The sequence below is a fragment of the Nicotiana sylvestris genome, chromosome 12 (genome assembly GCF_000393655.2).
Source record: "Nicotiana sylvestris chromosome 12, ASM39365v2, whole genome shotgun sequence".
In the NCBI taxonomy this organism is placed as follows: domain Eukaryota; kingdom Viridiplantae; phylum Streptophyta; class Magnoliopsida; order Solanales; family Solanaceae; genus Nicotiana; species Nicotiana sylvestris.
Genome location: NC_091068.1, coordinates 17,205,712 through 17,222,940, shown reverse-complemented (window position 1 = coordinate 17,222,940; position 17,229 = coordinate 17,205,712). Strand labels below are relative to the sequence as shown.

Genomic DNA, 17,229 nt, shown 5'->3' with positions numbered 1-17,229 from the left:
AAGAACTTTAATGACTTAGGTTTGAAGTTGAATTAAGCTAAAAGCATGTTTAGAGTGCCCATAAATGATTGTCTAAACAGAGTTATAGTTTCTGTGTTAATCGGATGATAGAAAAAATATGTAAGAGGCTGCTTAAATGAGATAACTTATGATGAAATTGCCATATTGGTTTCTCTCCATTAGTAACAATCTCAAACACTACGTGATCTCCCTCCTCTAGGCAATTTGTATCACGGAATTCGTGCCATCCGCCATTAATACATGCGCCAGTACCAAAAGAAACGTAACCTTAAATTCCACGACCTTTGTCTTTCATCTCTAACAATCAAATCACATTTCTTGTTGATGAGACCATTTGTCAATGCAAATTGTTTAGGGATGCACTGAAATTTTGCATAACCATTTGAACAAATTATCAAAACAATTATTAAGCTCTACATATTGTCACCAAAAATAATACCAAAACAAATAGAAAAGAAGAAAATGCTACACATGATTACTTTAGCCTAAGCAAAGACTTACCAAGAGATCATTTGAAAGGCAATAGGGTCTAATAGTGCATACAAAATGCGTTAATGCCTTGCTTGATGACTTGATGTTGGGGTTTGGTTTGCCTGTTACACGGTTAATTACATGCAAAACCATATTAATAAACTAAATATGACAAAGAGATCACAAATTAAAATATCAAAATATGAAACTTTATCCTCATGGAAGCTGAGCCAGAACCTTTAGAACACTCAATATATAAACTTGAGTGAATAAATAGAGCAAACTGCCCCTTTACTATGATTTATGACACTTGAAAATGAAGTACACTTCTTATAACAAGCATAAGCAACTAAAAGAGAACCCTATAAAAGAAAGGACAATGTTATGTAACGCATTAAAACACTATTGTATTACGAAGTGGGGTTTGTAACTTAGACTCCTCATGGTACAACTGAAATAATTCCAACCAAATGTATTCTACTTATAGGAAACATTTTATGTTTCATAAATCATTTTCCAACTGTTTGGTTGGGCAACTTTTGAAAACTGTAGTTGTTTATGAATAATATTCATTTTACAGTTTTGAACAGTCAAACACAAATATAAATTTCTTGGTGTATATAAGTATAAAGATGGTTGAGGTTTCTTAAATCAGAAAACATACCATGAAATTTCCACACTGGTTGTTCTCCATTAGTAACAACCTCAAACATTATATGATTTCCCACCTTTATGTCATTTGCAGCACGGAATTCACTCCATCTGCCTCCCATATAGACTTGAGAACCATAGGTAGTTAGCTTTAAATTCCATGACCTTTGTCTTTCATCTCTGATAATCACATTGCATTTCTTGTTGGTGAGACCATTCGCCAGTGCAAATTCTTTAGGAATGCGCTGAAATGTTTATAACCATTTGCACATATCATCAAACATTCATATGCTTCATATTTTCAATGCAAAAAAAACTCCAATAAACAAAGAGGGGAAAAGGCTAACCAAGAAACCATTTGTAAGGCAATATGGTTTAACAGTGCATATAAAATATGATTGACCAACAGAGTTGTGAATAGCAGCATCTGCATTGGGAAAAGTCTTGCATTGTTAATTTTAGACAAATCCATATCAAGAAATTAAATATGACAAAATAATTTAAAATAAAACATGAATATCATCTAAACATCCATCCCATCTTTTAGCTAACTTTTCAAAATAGAACAGCCCCGTGCACAAGGTATCCCGCTTTCAAGCAGGGTCCGGGAAAGGGCCGCATAACAAGGGTGTGATGTAGACAGTCTACCGTAATGTAAGCATTAGTGGCTGCTTACGCGGCTTGAATCTGTGGCCTATAGGTCACAGGAGAGAGACAACTTTTGGCTAACTCTTCATTTAAATAAATTAAAACATATTACTATAAGTTAAGGGAATTAACTTGGAAATACATCAAGAACAACTAATGGACTATAAAGATCTTAATTACCTTTAAATTCAAAATTCTTGGAAGTCTCTTCAACAGTATGGACTTCTCCTTCTTCTTGTTGCACATACTCTGCATATTCTCTATCACATTGACTTGAATCAAATATGATTACCTCAAACTCCATATTACCTTCATGTCTAAACACCAACATATCTCCCAATTGCAAATCATGCTCCTCCGCAAATTCTGCCCAACCATCTCCGAATCGACGGCCGTTCACCTTCACCAGCCACTTCTTACCGTCCCTTTTTAGTATTGCATGTTCAATATGGTCGCACCCCTTCAGATACTTCAAGAAACCTATAGGAATTTTCTGCAATACAACATAAACTTAGGGTAACGCTGTTTCAAATCAGTATGCTGGTTTGTTTAGGGCATGAAATTGTAATATCTACTCAGTTAAACAATAAAAAATGATCATATGCACATGCACTATGGTTATGATTTTTGAGTGTTTTCCTTTTATGGGATAAATTCTTCCACCATGCATACACACACATAATTAATACATATAATAACAGAAAACGGAATTATAAATAAAGGATTACTTACAAGATCATGCTTGAAACCTGGCAGAATAGGTTTGAGAAAATGAGGTTTCTTTGGAGGAATTTTCATGGCAGCCAAAAAATTGTACTTTTATGTGCTTCTGTTTTGTATTTGATATAATTGGTAGTTGAAACTTAGACTTCAGCCGACGGTCTACCAAAAACAACCTCTTTACTTTCTCATGGTAGGGCTAAGAACTACATACACATTATACTCTCTAGACCCCGTATATGAGATTCATCAAGGTAGAGGCAAAAATTACGTATATATTACCTTTCTCAAACCTTACATATGGAATTTTTAAGACAAAGGTAAAAACTGCATACACACTATCCTCCGCATATCCTATATGTGGAATTTCACTGGGTTTGTTGTTGTTGTTGAAATGAGGGACGGCTTTTAGGCCCCACATTAGTGGGGGGGGCATTTTTTGTTACACCTAATAGATTATGTATAATTTTAAAAAAAAGTTTTGTGAAGTGAAAAAATTCGATTTCTTTCTTTAACAAATATAGAGAAGAAGGATTTGCAACTGCTAAGATTTTTGCCAAGGAATTTGCACTTGAAATGAATATCGAATCCAAATTTCATAAGAAACGTGTGATATATATGAAGTAATAATTTGATGAGAATGTTGATAATAAAATCTCAAAATCTTTCGAAGAGTACTTTAGAGGAGGGGTTATACACATTTTATTTGATGGAGCTAAGTAAAAGCTAAGCAGTGGAAATTCAAAAGATTCCCTGGGAAAAAAATAGATATCTCTCCTACATTACCCATTGATTACTTTTATACATAGTAGACAAGGTTATTTTTTTACTCAAAATAGATTTGAGCAATTCGAAGCATATAAAAATATTTTTGGTTTTCTATTTAGCCGGTAAAAACTAAGATCACTAGATGATGAAAATTTGAAAAAATATTGACTTAATCTTAAATGTTCCTTAAAGCATAATAATCAATTTGATATTGATGATTTAGATTTATTTTCTAAATTAAAAGTATTAAGTAAAATAGTACAATTAGACGATAACAGTTTAATTGATACACTCAATCAAATAAAAAGATGTGATTCTTTTCCAAATGCCTATATTGCTTATGGAATAATGTTAATAACTCCTTTTACCGGTGCTTCAGTTGAAAGAAGTTTTCAAAATTAAAATTGATAAAATCTTACCAAAGATCAACAATGTCTCAAGAAAGGTTAAGTGGATTAGTTGTATTATCAATTGAGAAATACTTATTAGGAGTTATTGATTATAAGAAAATTATTAATAACTTTGTATAAGCTTTGGTACTCAGGAGTCCAAAGAGGTAAGAATGAAGTGGGTATCTTGGTGGATAGGGAACTTAGAGAGTCAGTGGTTGAGGTTAAACGAGTGAATGATAGATTAATGAGTATTAAGTTGGTGGTCAGAGAGTGCACCATAAACATCGTTAGCGCCTATGCGCCTCATGCGGGCCTAGATGAGGAGGTTAAACGACGATTTTAGGAGGGGTTAGGTGAGATTGTGCACCACGTTCCGCCTGCTGAGCAGCTATTCATAGGAGGGGATTTCAGTGGTCATATTGGGTCGACCGTAGGTGGTTATGGCGAGGTGCGTGGAGGCTTCGGTTTTGGGGAGAGGAATGGAGGAGGTACCTCACTTTTGGACTTCGCTAAGGCTTTTGGGTTGGTGATTGCGAACTCTAGCTTCCCGAAGAGAGAGGCGCATTTGGTTACTTTTCAAAATGCGGTGGAAAATACTCAGATTGACTATCTCCTTATCAGGAGGTGTGACAGAGGGTTGTGCAAGGATTGCAAGGTGATTCCGGATGAGATACTCGTGACACTGCATAGGTTATTGGTGATGGAGATTGGTATTATGTTAAAGAGGAGAAAAAGGTCTGCTCGAGGAAGACCGAGGATTAGGTGGGAAGCCTTAACTAAGGATAAAGCCCAAGAGTTGGCGGGGCAGTTGTCGGCTATGGGAGCTTGGAGGAGAAGTGGCGACGCAAGCACTATGTGGTCAGCAACATCCGAATGTATAAATGAGGCTGTGAGAGAGGTGTTAGGGGTCTCGACGGGCATCTCTGATGGGCACAAAGGAGACTGGTGGTGGAATGAAGTGGTCTAAGGTAAAGTAGAAGCGAAGAAGGCGGCGTAGCTAAAGTTAGTGGGGAGTATAGGTGAGGAGGAAATAAGAGCGTGCGTAGAAAGGTATAAGGTACCTAGGAAGGAAGATAAGCTGGAGGTCACGAAGGCTAAAACTGCGGCTTATGGTCTCGTATGTATGAGGAACTAGGGAAAGAGGCGGGGAGAAAAAGTTATTCCGATTGGCCAACCTGAGATAGAGAAAAGCTCGAGATTTGGACCAATTGAGATACATCAAGGATGAAGATGGTAGAGTTGGAGGATACGCAGATTAAGAGAAGATCACAAACTTATTTTCATAAACTTCTTAATGAAGAAGGGGATCAAGATATTGTGCTAGACGAATTAGAACGTTCCGAGAGTCACCGTGACTCTGGTACTGTGGGTGTATCAAGGTTGAGGAGGTCGTAGAAGCTATGCGTAAGATGAGTAGGGGTAAAGCGACCGGTCCAGACGAGATTCCGGTTGAATTTTGGAAGAGTGTGGGGAGAGCAGGTTTGTAGTGGTTGACTGGGTTGTTCAATATTATTTTTAAGGCGAAGAGGATGCCATAAGAGTGGAGGTGGAGTACGGTAGTTCCATTGTATAAGAACAAAGGTGATATCCAGAGTTGTAACAACTATAGGGTATCAAATTACTGAGTCATACCATGAAAGTGTGGGAGAGGGTGGTTGAAGCAAGGGTGAGGAAGGCAATGTCTATATCCGACAACCAGCTCGGATTCATGCCGGGTCGTTCGACTACAGAAGCTATACACCTTGTTCGGAGGTTGGTGAAAATGTATAGAGAGAGGAAGAAGGATCTGCACATGGTGTTTATTGACCTGGAGAAAGCATATGACAAGGTTCCTATATAAGTTTTCTGGAGATACTTGGAGGCAAAAGGTGTGTCGATACCGTACATTATGGCGATCAAGGACATGTATGATGGGGCTAAGACTCGGGTTAGGACAGTAGGAGGAGACTCTGAATATTTTCCGGTTGTAATGAGGTTACACCAAGGTTCTGCACTCAGTTCGTTCTTATTCGCCTTGGTGATGGACACGTTAATGCACCATATTCAATGGGAGGTACCATGGTGCATGCTATTCGCCGATAACAAAGTTCTGATTGATGAGTCGCGAGCCGGTCTTAACGAGAGGCTAGAGATTTGGAGACAAGCTCTTGAGTCTAAGGGTTTCAAGCTGAGCAGGACGAAGACGGAATGCCTGGAGTATAAGTTCAGCGCTGAGCTGGGGGAAGTGGGCGTGGATGTGAGCCTTGAATCACAGGTCATCCCAAGTAGAGGAAGTTTCAAGTACCTTGGGTCGATTATCCAGGGCGGAGGGGAGATCGGCGAGGATGTCACACATCATATTGGGGTAGGATGGATGAAGTGGAGGTTAGCATCTGGAGTCTTGTGTGACAAGAGAGTGCCACCGATCCCCAAAGGTAAGTTCTATAAAGCGGTGGTTAAACTGACAATCATGAATGGGCTTGAGTGTTGGCTTGTTAAGAACTCACATACCCAGAAGATGAAAGTAGCAGAAATGAGGATGCTGAGGTGGATGTGCGGGCACACTAGGATGGATAAGATTAGGAATGATGATATTCGGGAGAAGGTGCAAGTGGCTCCCATCGAGGAAAAGATGCGGGAAGCGAGGCTCAGATGGTTCGGGCATGTTCAGAGGAGAAGTCCAGATGCTCCGGTAAGGAGGTGCGAGCAGCTAGATGTGGAGGGGACGAGAAGAGGTAGAGAGCGGCCTAAGAAGTATTGGGGAGAGGTGATCAGACATGATATGGCAAGACTTCAAATTTCCTAGGACATGACACTTGATAGGAAGTTGTGGAGGTCGAGTATTAAGGTTGTAGGTTAGGAGATAGTTGAGTCTTGCCTTACTTATACCTTTGCGAGACTAGTCTGGTAGAGTTTTTACCTAAGATAGCTAGTGCCATTGTTGTGTCTTACTATTTCAGTGCATGACGTATTTAAAAGCTATCGCTTTACTTTGCATCTTTCTTCTGGATTTCACGTTCATATTTTTTTCTTATTATTTCTGTGGTGATACTAATATTCTCTGCTTTTGTCCTTTTGTTCTATTGAGCCGAGGGTCTTTCGGAAACAGTCTCTCTACCCCTTCGGGGTAGGAGTAAGGTCTGCGTATACACTACCCTCCTTACACCCATTAGTGGGGATTTCACTGGATTGTTGTTGTTGTTGTTATTGTTGTATTAAAACTTTGTATCTCAGAAAAACTAGAAAAATAGACTTCAAATAAATAAATAAATTAAAAATTAAAAAAAAAAAATCTTTCACAAAGTTGGGATTTAGGCCACAAAATTAGCAGGGTCGCCCCTTGTTGAAACTTGACTTCAAGTCAGGGTTGCAACAATTTGGTAAATGAAACTTGAAAGGTCTTACGGAATGTTCATGCCCACATTCTTATGCATTTTCCTTGGTTAGAACCATTGTACATGTCTAAATACCTTATTGGGATAATACTCTAGTTCTGATTTTTCAAGTCAGTGGCCTATGTAAAGCAGTAAAATCACTATGCACTGTCAATCAAATACCAGATTTTCCAGCATCCCAAGAAATTGTGTTGAACAGAAATAGTCGGATTAGGTGTAAGCTCACCGTCAATCAGAGTGAATGGCACAGTCATTGCGACAATAGAGAAAAAAATAAGGAAAAAGGGCCAAAATATTTACAGCTTATAGGCGTGGGCAGTGGCGAGTTTATCATAAAAGAGGGATCGTCAGCTTGTTTGGCCAAGTTTATAAGTTGATTAAACTAGCTTACAAATATTTTTTGGCTTATTTGCATTTTGGTATAATTAAAAATACTTATAAGCCTGACACTTATAAGTAAAAAATAAACTAAAAATCATAATTTGGTTACCTCATCTTATGAACTTTTACCTTAAAAACATTTTAAGTTTAACCAAAATTTTTACTATTTTATCTTTAAAATATTTATTTTACAACAAAACTCCTACATCAATACTCACTGTCTCAATCAACCTAACCATGCTTTTCAGCACCTAATGTTTATCAGCTATTTCAGATTAGCTAATCCAAACGGGCTCTTAATCCAATATTCAATTTCCAAAGGGAGTCCAAGAGAGGCAGTAAAATCAGCTAATTTTGTAAGTGGTTTTTCAAAAGTAGTATTTGATTAACTAATTTAAAAAATATTTTTGAATAATAATTAGTATTTGATCAAATATTTAAAAAATACTTTTAAGTGTAACTTTTCTCAAAAGTATTTTTCAAAAAAAATGATTTTTAGGAGAAATTACTTTTTTCTGCTTCTACTCAAAAATACTTTTTTCTTCTGAAAGCTAGGAAAACACCTTAACTTTGAAAAATATAATTTGACAAAAAAAACTATTTTTGGACAAAAAAAAAAACTAAACCAAATACATTAATAAAATATTTCTTTAAAAACATATATCTCGAGTTCCAACTCTAACTTAATGGAACTTCACTAAGAATACCGCACATCAAATTAGAAAAAGAGCGAGGCAGTAGTGCAAATTGGTGACGTATGAGTGTGGACTAACGGCGCCACATTTATATGGTGAAAAATTCGATTTAAACGAAAACTGTTATAAAACAATAAAAAAAGAATAACAATGTTGCAGACAAAGAGAGAAAATTCTTATTGAATTTTGGGATGATTTACAATTGGGTAAGACCCCTCTATTTATAGGGGAAAAATAACTTAGCCACAAAGTAAAACTCTCTACAAGATAGACATTCACTCTAAATAGAATTCTATTCATAACACTCTCCCTTGAATGTCTACTCGATAAGTAATGTGCCTCATTAAAACCTTAACTAAAATAAAACCCAATGGGAAAAACAATTCTAGAAAAGGAAAAAGAGTACACATATTTAATAATACGCCTTTTGGTTGCCTCGTTAAAAACCTAGCAAGGAAAACCCAGTGGGACAAAACCTTATAAGGGAAAAAGAGTGCAACGCGCATTAACTCCCCCTGATGAGAGCATCAATTCACATCCTTGAGCCTTCGCATCCCGATTTTGTACACTAGCTTCTTGAAGGTTGACATTGGTAGAGATTTTGTGAACAAATCAGCCATATTATCACTTGAACGAATCTGTTGCACATTGATATCACCATTCTTTTGAAGATCATGTGTGAAAAATAACTTTGGTAAAAATGTGTTTTGTCCTATCTTCTTTTATGAATCCTCCATTCAATTGAACTATGCATGCTGCATTATCTTCATACAAAATTGTGCGCAATTTGTCACATTTCAAACCACATTTGTCTCGAATAAGATGTATTATAGACCTCAACTACACACACTCTCGACTTGCTTCATGAATAACAATTATCTCACCATGATTAGATGAAGTAGCCACAATTGATTGCTTAGTCGATCGCCAAAATATGACAGTGTCTCCACAGGTAAATACATAACCTGTTTGAGACCGAGCCTTGTGTGGGTCAGATAAATACACAGCATCATCATAACCAACCAGATCGGGACTGTAATTGTTGCCATAAAATAAGCCCATATCGGTAATCTCTTTTAGATACCGCAATATGTGTTTGATTCCATTCCAGTGTCTCCTTGTAGGAGCAGAGCTATATCTTGTTAAGACATTAACTGAAAAAGTTATGTCAAACCTTGTAGTATTAGCAAGATACATTAGTGCACCAATTGCACTAAGATATGGTACTTCAGGACCAAGTAGCTCTTCATTCTCTTCTTGAGGCCGGAATGGATCCTTATTCACATCAAGTGATCGAACAATCATCGGAGTACTTATTGGATGTGCTCCCTCCATGTAAACCCGTTTCAGTACCTTTTCTATGTAGGCAGATTGATGAATAAATATTCCGTTTGCCAAATGTTCAATTTGCAAACCAAGACATAATTTTGTCTTTTTGAGATCTTTCATCTCGAATTCCTTCTTTAAATAATCAATTGCCTTTTGGAGTTTTATAGGAGTTCCAATAAGGTTTATGTCATCAACATATACGGCAGGTACAACAAATTCCGATGTTGTTTTCTTTATAAAAGCACATGGGCAAATGACATCATTTATATAGCCTTCCTTTAATAAATACTCACTAAGACGATTATACACATTCGTCCTGATTGCTTTAGACCATACAACGATCTTTGCAATTTGATTGAAAACATTTTCCGGGACTTTAAATTATTTGCGTTTGGCATTTTAAATCCATCGGAAATTTTCATATATATCTCATTATCAAGTGAGCCATAAAGGTAGGCGGTAACCACATCCATTAAATGCATGTCAACCTTTTCATGGACAACAAAACTAATGAGATAGCGGAAAGTTATAGCATCCATAACGGGTGAATATGTCTCTTCATAATTGACATCAAGCCTTTGTGAAAATCCTTATGCAACAAGGCGTGCCTTATATCTTTGTACCTCGTTTTTCTCATTTCTCTTGCGTACAAAAACCCATTTATAGCCAACAGGCTTAACACCATTAGGTGTTTGGACTACAGGCCCAAAAACTTCACATTTTGCAAGTGAGTTCAACTCTGATTGGATTGCTTCTTGCCATTTTGGCCAATCAAGTCTTTGTCGACATTCTCAAACAGATTGAGGTTCAAGATCCTCACTTTCTTGCATAATTCTAGATGCAACATTATATACAAAAACATAATCCACCACTATATCCCCTCGATTCAACTTTTTCTCAATATCGATTGGATTTATTGATAGTTCCTTATTTTCTTGAGCCTCGGGCTTAGTGGATTCCTCATGAATCTGAGAATTTATTAAATCGTGGATTTCTTCATGAGATTCTTTCGTAGTGTCATTTTGATCATTTATTTTCCTTTTTCTAGGATTTCGATCTTGGAACCTAATGGTCTGCCACGTTTTAGGCGTGCTTTTGACTCATTAGCTATGACACTAGAAGATTATCCAATAGGGACATCAATATGGATTGAAACATCCTTTTCAAATCCGTAAATGCGTCTGGCATTTAATTTGCGATTCTTTGCAAAAAGATAATCTTTTGCACCTCTTTTTCACAAATAGTAGCACGTGGATCAAGATGAGATAATGATGGATTTTTTCAGAAAATTTCTCGTTTGGTTTCACCAACTTCTCCCCCTAATTTTGGGAAAAGTGTCTCATCGAATCGACAGTCTGTAAATCGTGCAGTAAACAAATCCCCCGTCAATGTTTCTAGGTAGCGAATGATGGAAGGCGATTCAAACCCAACATATATTCCTAACCTTCTTTACGGACCCATTTTGGTGCGATGTGGCGGTGCTACAGGCACATATACTGCGCATCCAAAAATTCTTAAATGGGATATATTAGGTTCATGACCCAAAACTAGTTGCAATGGGGAATATTTATGATAATTTGTCAGTCTGAGACGAACTAGCATTGCTGCATGCAAAATGGCATGACCCCAAACAAAAGTTGGCAGTCTCGTTTTCATGAGTAACGGTCTTGCTATCAATTACAGACGTTTAATTAACGACTCTGCACGACCATTTTGAGTGTGAACATGAGCTAGATGTTCCACTTTTATCCCAATTGATAAGCAATAATCATTAAATGTTTGGGATAACTCAGTAGTATTATCAAGTCTAATAGACTTAACTGGATTATCGGGAAATTGTGCCCGTAATCGAATTATTTGTGCCATTAATTTTGCAAATGCGAGGTTGTGAGATGACAATAGGCACACATGGGACCATCTAAAAGATGCATCTATTAAGACCATAAAATATCTAAACGACCCACTAGGTAGGTGAATAGATCCACAAATGTCCCCTTGTATACGTTCCAAAAACGCAGGGGACTCAATTCCAACCTTTGTTGGTGATGGTCTAATAATTAACTTGCCTTGATAACAAGAAGTGCAAGAAAATTCATCATTTAAAAGAATCTTTAAATTCTTTAACGGATGCCTATTTGAGTTTTCTATAATTCGTCTCATCATAATCGATCCAGGGTGTCCCAATCGATCATGCCAAAGTACAAAAGTATTGGAATCAGTAACCTTTTGGTTTACAATAGAATGTGCCTCAATTGCACTAATTCTTGTCCAATACATGCCACAAGATAAAGATGAGAACTTCTCAATAACCCTCTTTTGGCCAGAGACATTCTTGGTAATGATGAGATATTCAAGATTATTCTCATCTATTGTCTCAATATGATATCCATTTCGACGGATATCTTTAAAACTCAACAAGTTCCTCTTGGACTTGGAGGAGAACATTGCATTCTTTATGATAAGTATTGTTCCCTTAGGCAGAGTTATAGTAGCTCTTCCAGAGCCTTCAATTAATTTACTACTACCAGAAATTGTAGTAACATCTGCCTTACACATATTTAAATGAGAGAAATATTTCTTCTCTTTGAATATTGTATGTGTCATACATGAATCAATTAAACAAATATTTTTACAATTGAACTTTGATCCAAGTTTGCTTTGTGGAATATCCATATTTTCTTCCCATTGTTTTACATGCAAAACAAATATACGAATAAACATTAGTATTTTCAGAGAAATAAACTAGGCTTACAAACAATTTGCTTGAACACAACTATTAAAAGTGCAGCATATTTTTCCGAATTACAATCGGCTTGTTCATTGTTGTTCTTTTATCTCACATAATTTCAATAAGCCTAAACTTCCAAAATCAGGACTATGAAATGAAGTGAAAATAAATAAATAAAATTAGCGTGACCATTACGAAAATTCACATGGTCGAGTTATGTAGATTGACGCCTTATACCTTAACAATCAAAAAAAGAGAAAGCATCTACTTGGACAATTGTGAATTTTTTTTCTATTAATTTATACACATAATCAATTATACATAATTGATAACAAGGGTAGTAATTCACTAATTGAGTTGCTATCGTATATCTTACATCTGTAAGTTCCGGTTTTCGCTAGATTCTTTTTTTCGTTCCTCGATAAAAATAAATAAGCAGAACTAACTTTCAAAAGACTTACTTTAACAAGGCAGAACTAACTTCTATTGTTCAACTCCAGTAACTGATTTTTTTTTCATATCACAATTACTTTAACAAATAATATATTAATCATTGAAGACTAAATAAATTGAAACATCATTTGCAACGAATACTAGAACTACATTTAATCAAAACGAACTAACACAATTTTATAAAATAAATAAAACTAATGACTACTACTCATGTAAAGAACTATGATTACATGATATTTATTCACTAACTACTATGAATAGGCAAAAATAAAAATTAAACTACTCAATCATCTTTAATCACGGATCCATCACCGATCAAGTGGTCTATTTTCCCATCAGGGTGCTCAAAGAAGTCTGCCACATCCAAGTGGGTGATGTCAAAATCATTGTCAGAGACAAAATTAGCTTCAGGGCCTTTGTTCTCTAGAGATGCTTGATAAAGCTCAACCAAATGTCTTGGTACACGACAATTATTTGCCCAATGGCCTTTTCCACCGCAACGATAACAATCGGTTTCTGTACCATTTGCCTTTGGTTTCTCATCTTTCCCTTTCCACTTTTGGTGGTTATTTTTCTTTGGGGGGTGATCAACACCAGGAATATTTCTTCCTTGTCCACGGCCACGGCCACGACCACGACCACGACTACGAATAGGGCCACGACCCTTTCCACGCTTAACATAATGGGAATACACCTCATCCACTTCAGGCAATGGTGTAGACCCAGTGGGTCGATTTTCGTGATTTCTCATGAGCAAGTCATTGTTTCGCTCAGCCACAAGGAGAAGAGAAATCAACTCAGGGTACTTTTTTAAGCCTTTCTCTCTGTATTGTTGTTGCAAGACCATATTGGAGGCATGAAACGTTGTGAACGTTTTTTCAAACGTATCATAATCAGTGATAGTATCTCCACAGAGTTTCAATTTAGAAGTAATTCTGAACATTGCAGAATTATATTCAGAAACAGACTTAAAGTCTTGGAACCTCAGATGAGCCCAATCATATCGTGCTTGTGGAAGAGTGACCAATTTTAAGTTGTCATATCTTTCCTTTAAGCCATTCCACAAAACAAGTGGATCTTTGACTGTGAGATATTCTATTTTCAACCATTCATCAAGGTGATGGCGCAAGAAAATCAAGGCCTTAGCACAATCTTGGGTGGATACTTTAGTTTTGTCTTTAATGGCATCTCCAAGACTCATTGCATCTAAATGGATTTCAGTATCCAACACTCATGTCATATAGTTCTTGCCCGAAATTTCAAGGGCAACGAACTTTCTTTTCATAATATCAGTCATAATTAAAAGAGAAAAAAAGTTGTACCTTAATCTTCTTGAGACGGTAGACTCTCATGCTGATAATGTGTTATAAAACAATAAAAGAAGAAGAACAATATTGCAGAGAAAGAGAGAGAGAAAATTCTTATTGAATTTTGGGATGATTTACAATGGGGTAAGACCCCTTTATTTATAGGGGAAAAATGACTTAGCCACAAAGTAAAACTCTCTACAAGATAGACATTCACTCTAAATAGAATTCTATTCATAACAAAAATAGAATTATAGGACTAAAGTTTCATAATTATAAAAATGAAATCAACGACATTAAAAATAGGACAACAACAACAACCACCCAGTATAATCCCACAAGTGGGGTCGGGTAGGATATACACAGCCTTACCCCTATCCTAGAAGGGCAAAGAGACTATTTCTGATAGACCCTCGGCTAAAGAAGGTGAAATAAACCCTGATAGCAAGTAATAGCAAGACAAATAATTAGAAAACTAAATCGAAGATAGCAACAGAGAATATGAAAGAGGTACCGATAACAAGTAATATCAAGATAATATATTTAGAAAACTAAATCCAAGACAACAAACGAGAATATGAACGAAGTACTGCTAGCAAACTACGGAATTACCGATGTCAAGTAATAACGGAACAAGACATGTGAATATAGCAAACTAAGGAAAAAAGGGTATCGTACTAGCACTAATACTATCGAACTAGAGAAGACAAAGGGAAACGCACGACTACCTACTAACCTTCTACCCTAATCTTCAACCTCCACACCCTTCTATCTAGGGTCATGTCCACGGTTAGCTCAAGCTGCGTCATGTCTCGCCTGATCACCTCTCCCCAAGACTTCTTTAGCCTACCTCTACCCCTCCTCTCACCTCCCAAGTCCAACCTTTCACATCTCCTGACTGGGGCATCTGTGCTTCTCTTCTTAACATACCTGAACCATCTTAACCTCGCCTCACACATCTTTGCCTCCACAGGGGCCACTCCCACCGTGTCTCGAATAACATCTTTCATGATTCTATCAAACCTAGTATGCCCACACATCCATCTCAACATCCTCATTTTCAATACTTTCATCTGCTGGACATAGGAGTTTTTGACTGGCCAACACTCTACCTCATACAACATAGTCGGTCTAACCACTACCTTGTAGAACTTACCATTAAGTCTCAACGGTACATCCTTATCACACAAGACACCGAAAGTGAGCCTCCACTTCTTCCACCCTGCTTCGATATGGTGTATGACATCCTCATCTATCTCCCCATCCTTCTGAATTATAGACCCCAGATACTTGAAACTCTCTCTCCTGAGAATGACTTGTGTATCGAGTCTCACATCCCCGTCCGCCTCTTGGGTAACACCGTTGAACTTGCACTCCAAGTACTCCATCTTGGTCCTGCTCAATTTGAAACCCTTAAATTCCAGAGTATGTCTCTAGACCTCCAACCTCTCGTTAACGCCACCTCGCGTCTCATCAATCAGGACTACGTCATCCACAAATAACAAGCACCAAGGCACCTTCCCTTGAATGTGTCGCGTCAAAGAATCCATAGCCAGGGAAAACAAAAACAGGCAAAGTGTTGATCCCTGATGCAACCCCGTCCTCTAACCTCCAAACATCTCCATAGAAACTGCCGGGACTTTGTCATAGGCTTTCTCCAGGTTAATGAACACCATATGCAAATCCTTCTTCACTGCCCTATACTGCTCCATCAATCCTCTCATAATGTGAATGGCCTCAGTAGTCGACCGTCCCGGCATGAAACCAAACTGGTTCTCGGAAATGGATACACACCTCCTCAACCTCCCTTCAATCACCCTCTCCCACACTTTCATCGTGTGGCTTAAAAACTTGATACTCATATAGTTGTTGCAGTTTTGGACATTCCCCTTGTTGTTGTACAACGGGATCATCATACTCCGCCTCCACTCTTCGGGCATCTTCTTCGTCCTAAAAATGACGTTAAACAACCTAGCAAGCCATTCCAAGCCTTCCTTACCCACTCTCTTCCAGAATTCCGCCGGGATCTCGTCCGGCCCAGTCGCTCTACCCCTACTCATCCTGCGCATACCCCCTACAACCTCCCCCACTCGTATGCGTCTACAGTACCCAAAATTTTGCTGCCGCTCAGAGTACTCCAACTCCCTTAGCACAATGCTCCTATCTCCCTCTTCATTTAAGAGTTTATGGAAGCAAGACCGCCATCTCTGCCTAATCTGTGCCCCCTCCAATAAAACTCTACCCTCCTCGCCTTTTATGCACCTCACTTGGTCCAGATTCCGGGCTTTCCGCTCCCTCACCTTTGCCAGCCTGTACAACTTCTTGTCCCCGCCTTTATCCCCAATTTCTTCGAGCCATTGTTTAAGTTTTAACTCCATTTAAATAAGCTCTGTAGAAATAGTGTTCAGATCATAAGTAGGAGTCTAGTTCTTGGCGAATTACCAGAAGACTTCTCTTGCTACAAGTTATGGCAATTCGTCATGAGTTTCTGATAGATGGACTTGCCACGAGTCTTGATGGATTGTCAGGACTTTAGTACAAATAGTTCACAATTCCTAGCGTTTTACCGTAAGTTTATGAGAAATATCATCAACATGTTTTTACTTCATAGATAATCCAAGTCAACTCCAAATTTGATATCCAACATTCTAATACCAATCACGACAATTCCCAAAGGTTAGATTTAACTCAAACTTTCAAAAACAATAGATTCAATTTGTCTCTTCAACAAGCAAGCTCAACAATTGCCAGATTGATGGTTTTGTTTGGTTAAAAACCAACAATAACACCTTTAGGGGTCATTTGGTAGGGTGCATAAGAATAATGCTAAATATGGTGTATTAGTAATGCTAGTATTAGTTATGCTGGTATTAGTTATGCTGACATATTTCTTATCCATTGTTTGGTTTGATGTATTAAAGTATTGCACAATTTCTAAAAGAATTATTTATTTACAAAAATACCCTCAAATCTAGTCCACACTCTAACTTTTTAAAAGAAATATATGTTGAGAAATATTTTTATATGAAAAAGTTTTAAAAAAATTATTTTATTTGTCTACCTATGTTGTAAAATAAAATTAAATATTTATTTATAAAAAAGGAAATATGCTAAGTATTTATTTATTTACTAGGGATATAATTTTATTTCTCACTATTTGGATTATTTTGAACTTGCATTAATATACTAACTAGTATATTTTAATAAAACATAAATTTTGAAGGACAATTCTGTCTTTAACTAAGCTAATACATGCATTAAAATCCATTACATTGCTAATATCATTGTTTT

General features: G+C 37.1%; 2 protein-coding genes across 2 annotated transcripts; one reads left to right on the top strand and one right to left on the bottom strand.

Moving 5' to 3' along the window:
- Positions 1-254: 254 nt before the first annotated feature.
- LOC104247594 (B3 domain-containing protein REM10-like) lies at positions 255-2,589 on the bottom strand. The gene is made up of 6 exons (XM_009803648.2): positions 2,524-2,589; positions 1,972-2,284; positions 1,491-1,570; positions 1,157-1,388; positions 523-614; positions 255-383 (listed from the first exon to the last, which is right to left on the bottom strand). Exons 1-6 carry the CDS (start codon positions 2,587-2,589, stop codon positions 255-257), a joined length of 912 nt encoding a protein of 303 aa, XP_009801950.2.
- A 2,970-nt stretch (positions 2,590-5,559) lies between these two features.
- On the top strand, positions 5,560-6,456 carry LOC138882731 (uncharacterized). The gene has a single exon (XM_070163357.1). It carries the CDS (start codon positions 5,560-5,562, stop codon positions 6,454-6,456), a length of 897 nt encoding a protein of 298 aa, XP_070019458.1.
- The last annotated feature ends 10,773 nt before the right edge of the window (positions 6,457-17,229 follow it).

Excerpts from the sequence above, each read along its gene's own strand:
- LOC104247594 (XM_009803648.2), bottom strand. The coding sequence starts at position 2,589 with ATGAAAATTCCTCCAAAGAAACCTCATTTTCTCAAACCTATTCTGCCA. Across the intron at positions 1,571-1,971 it reads CAAGAATTTTGAATTTAAAG|ATGCTGCTATTCACAACTCT; the intron begins GTAATTAAGATC and ends TTCCCAATGCAG. Across the intron at positions 1,389-1,490 it reads GCCTTACAAATGGTTTCTTG|CGCATTCCTAAAGAATTTGC; the intron begins GTTAGCCTTTTC and ends TAAACATTTCAG.
- LOC138882731 (XM_070163357.1), top strand. The coding sequence starts at position 5,560 with ATGGCGATCAAGGACATGTATGATGGGGCTAAGACTCGGGTTAGGACA.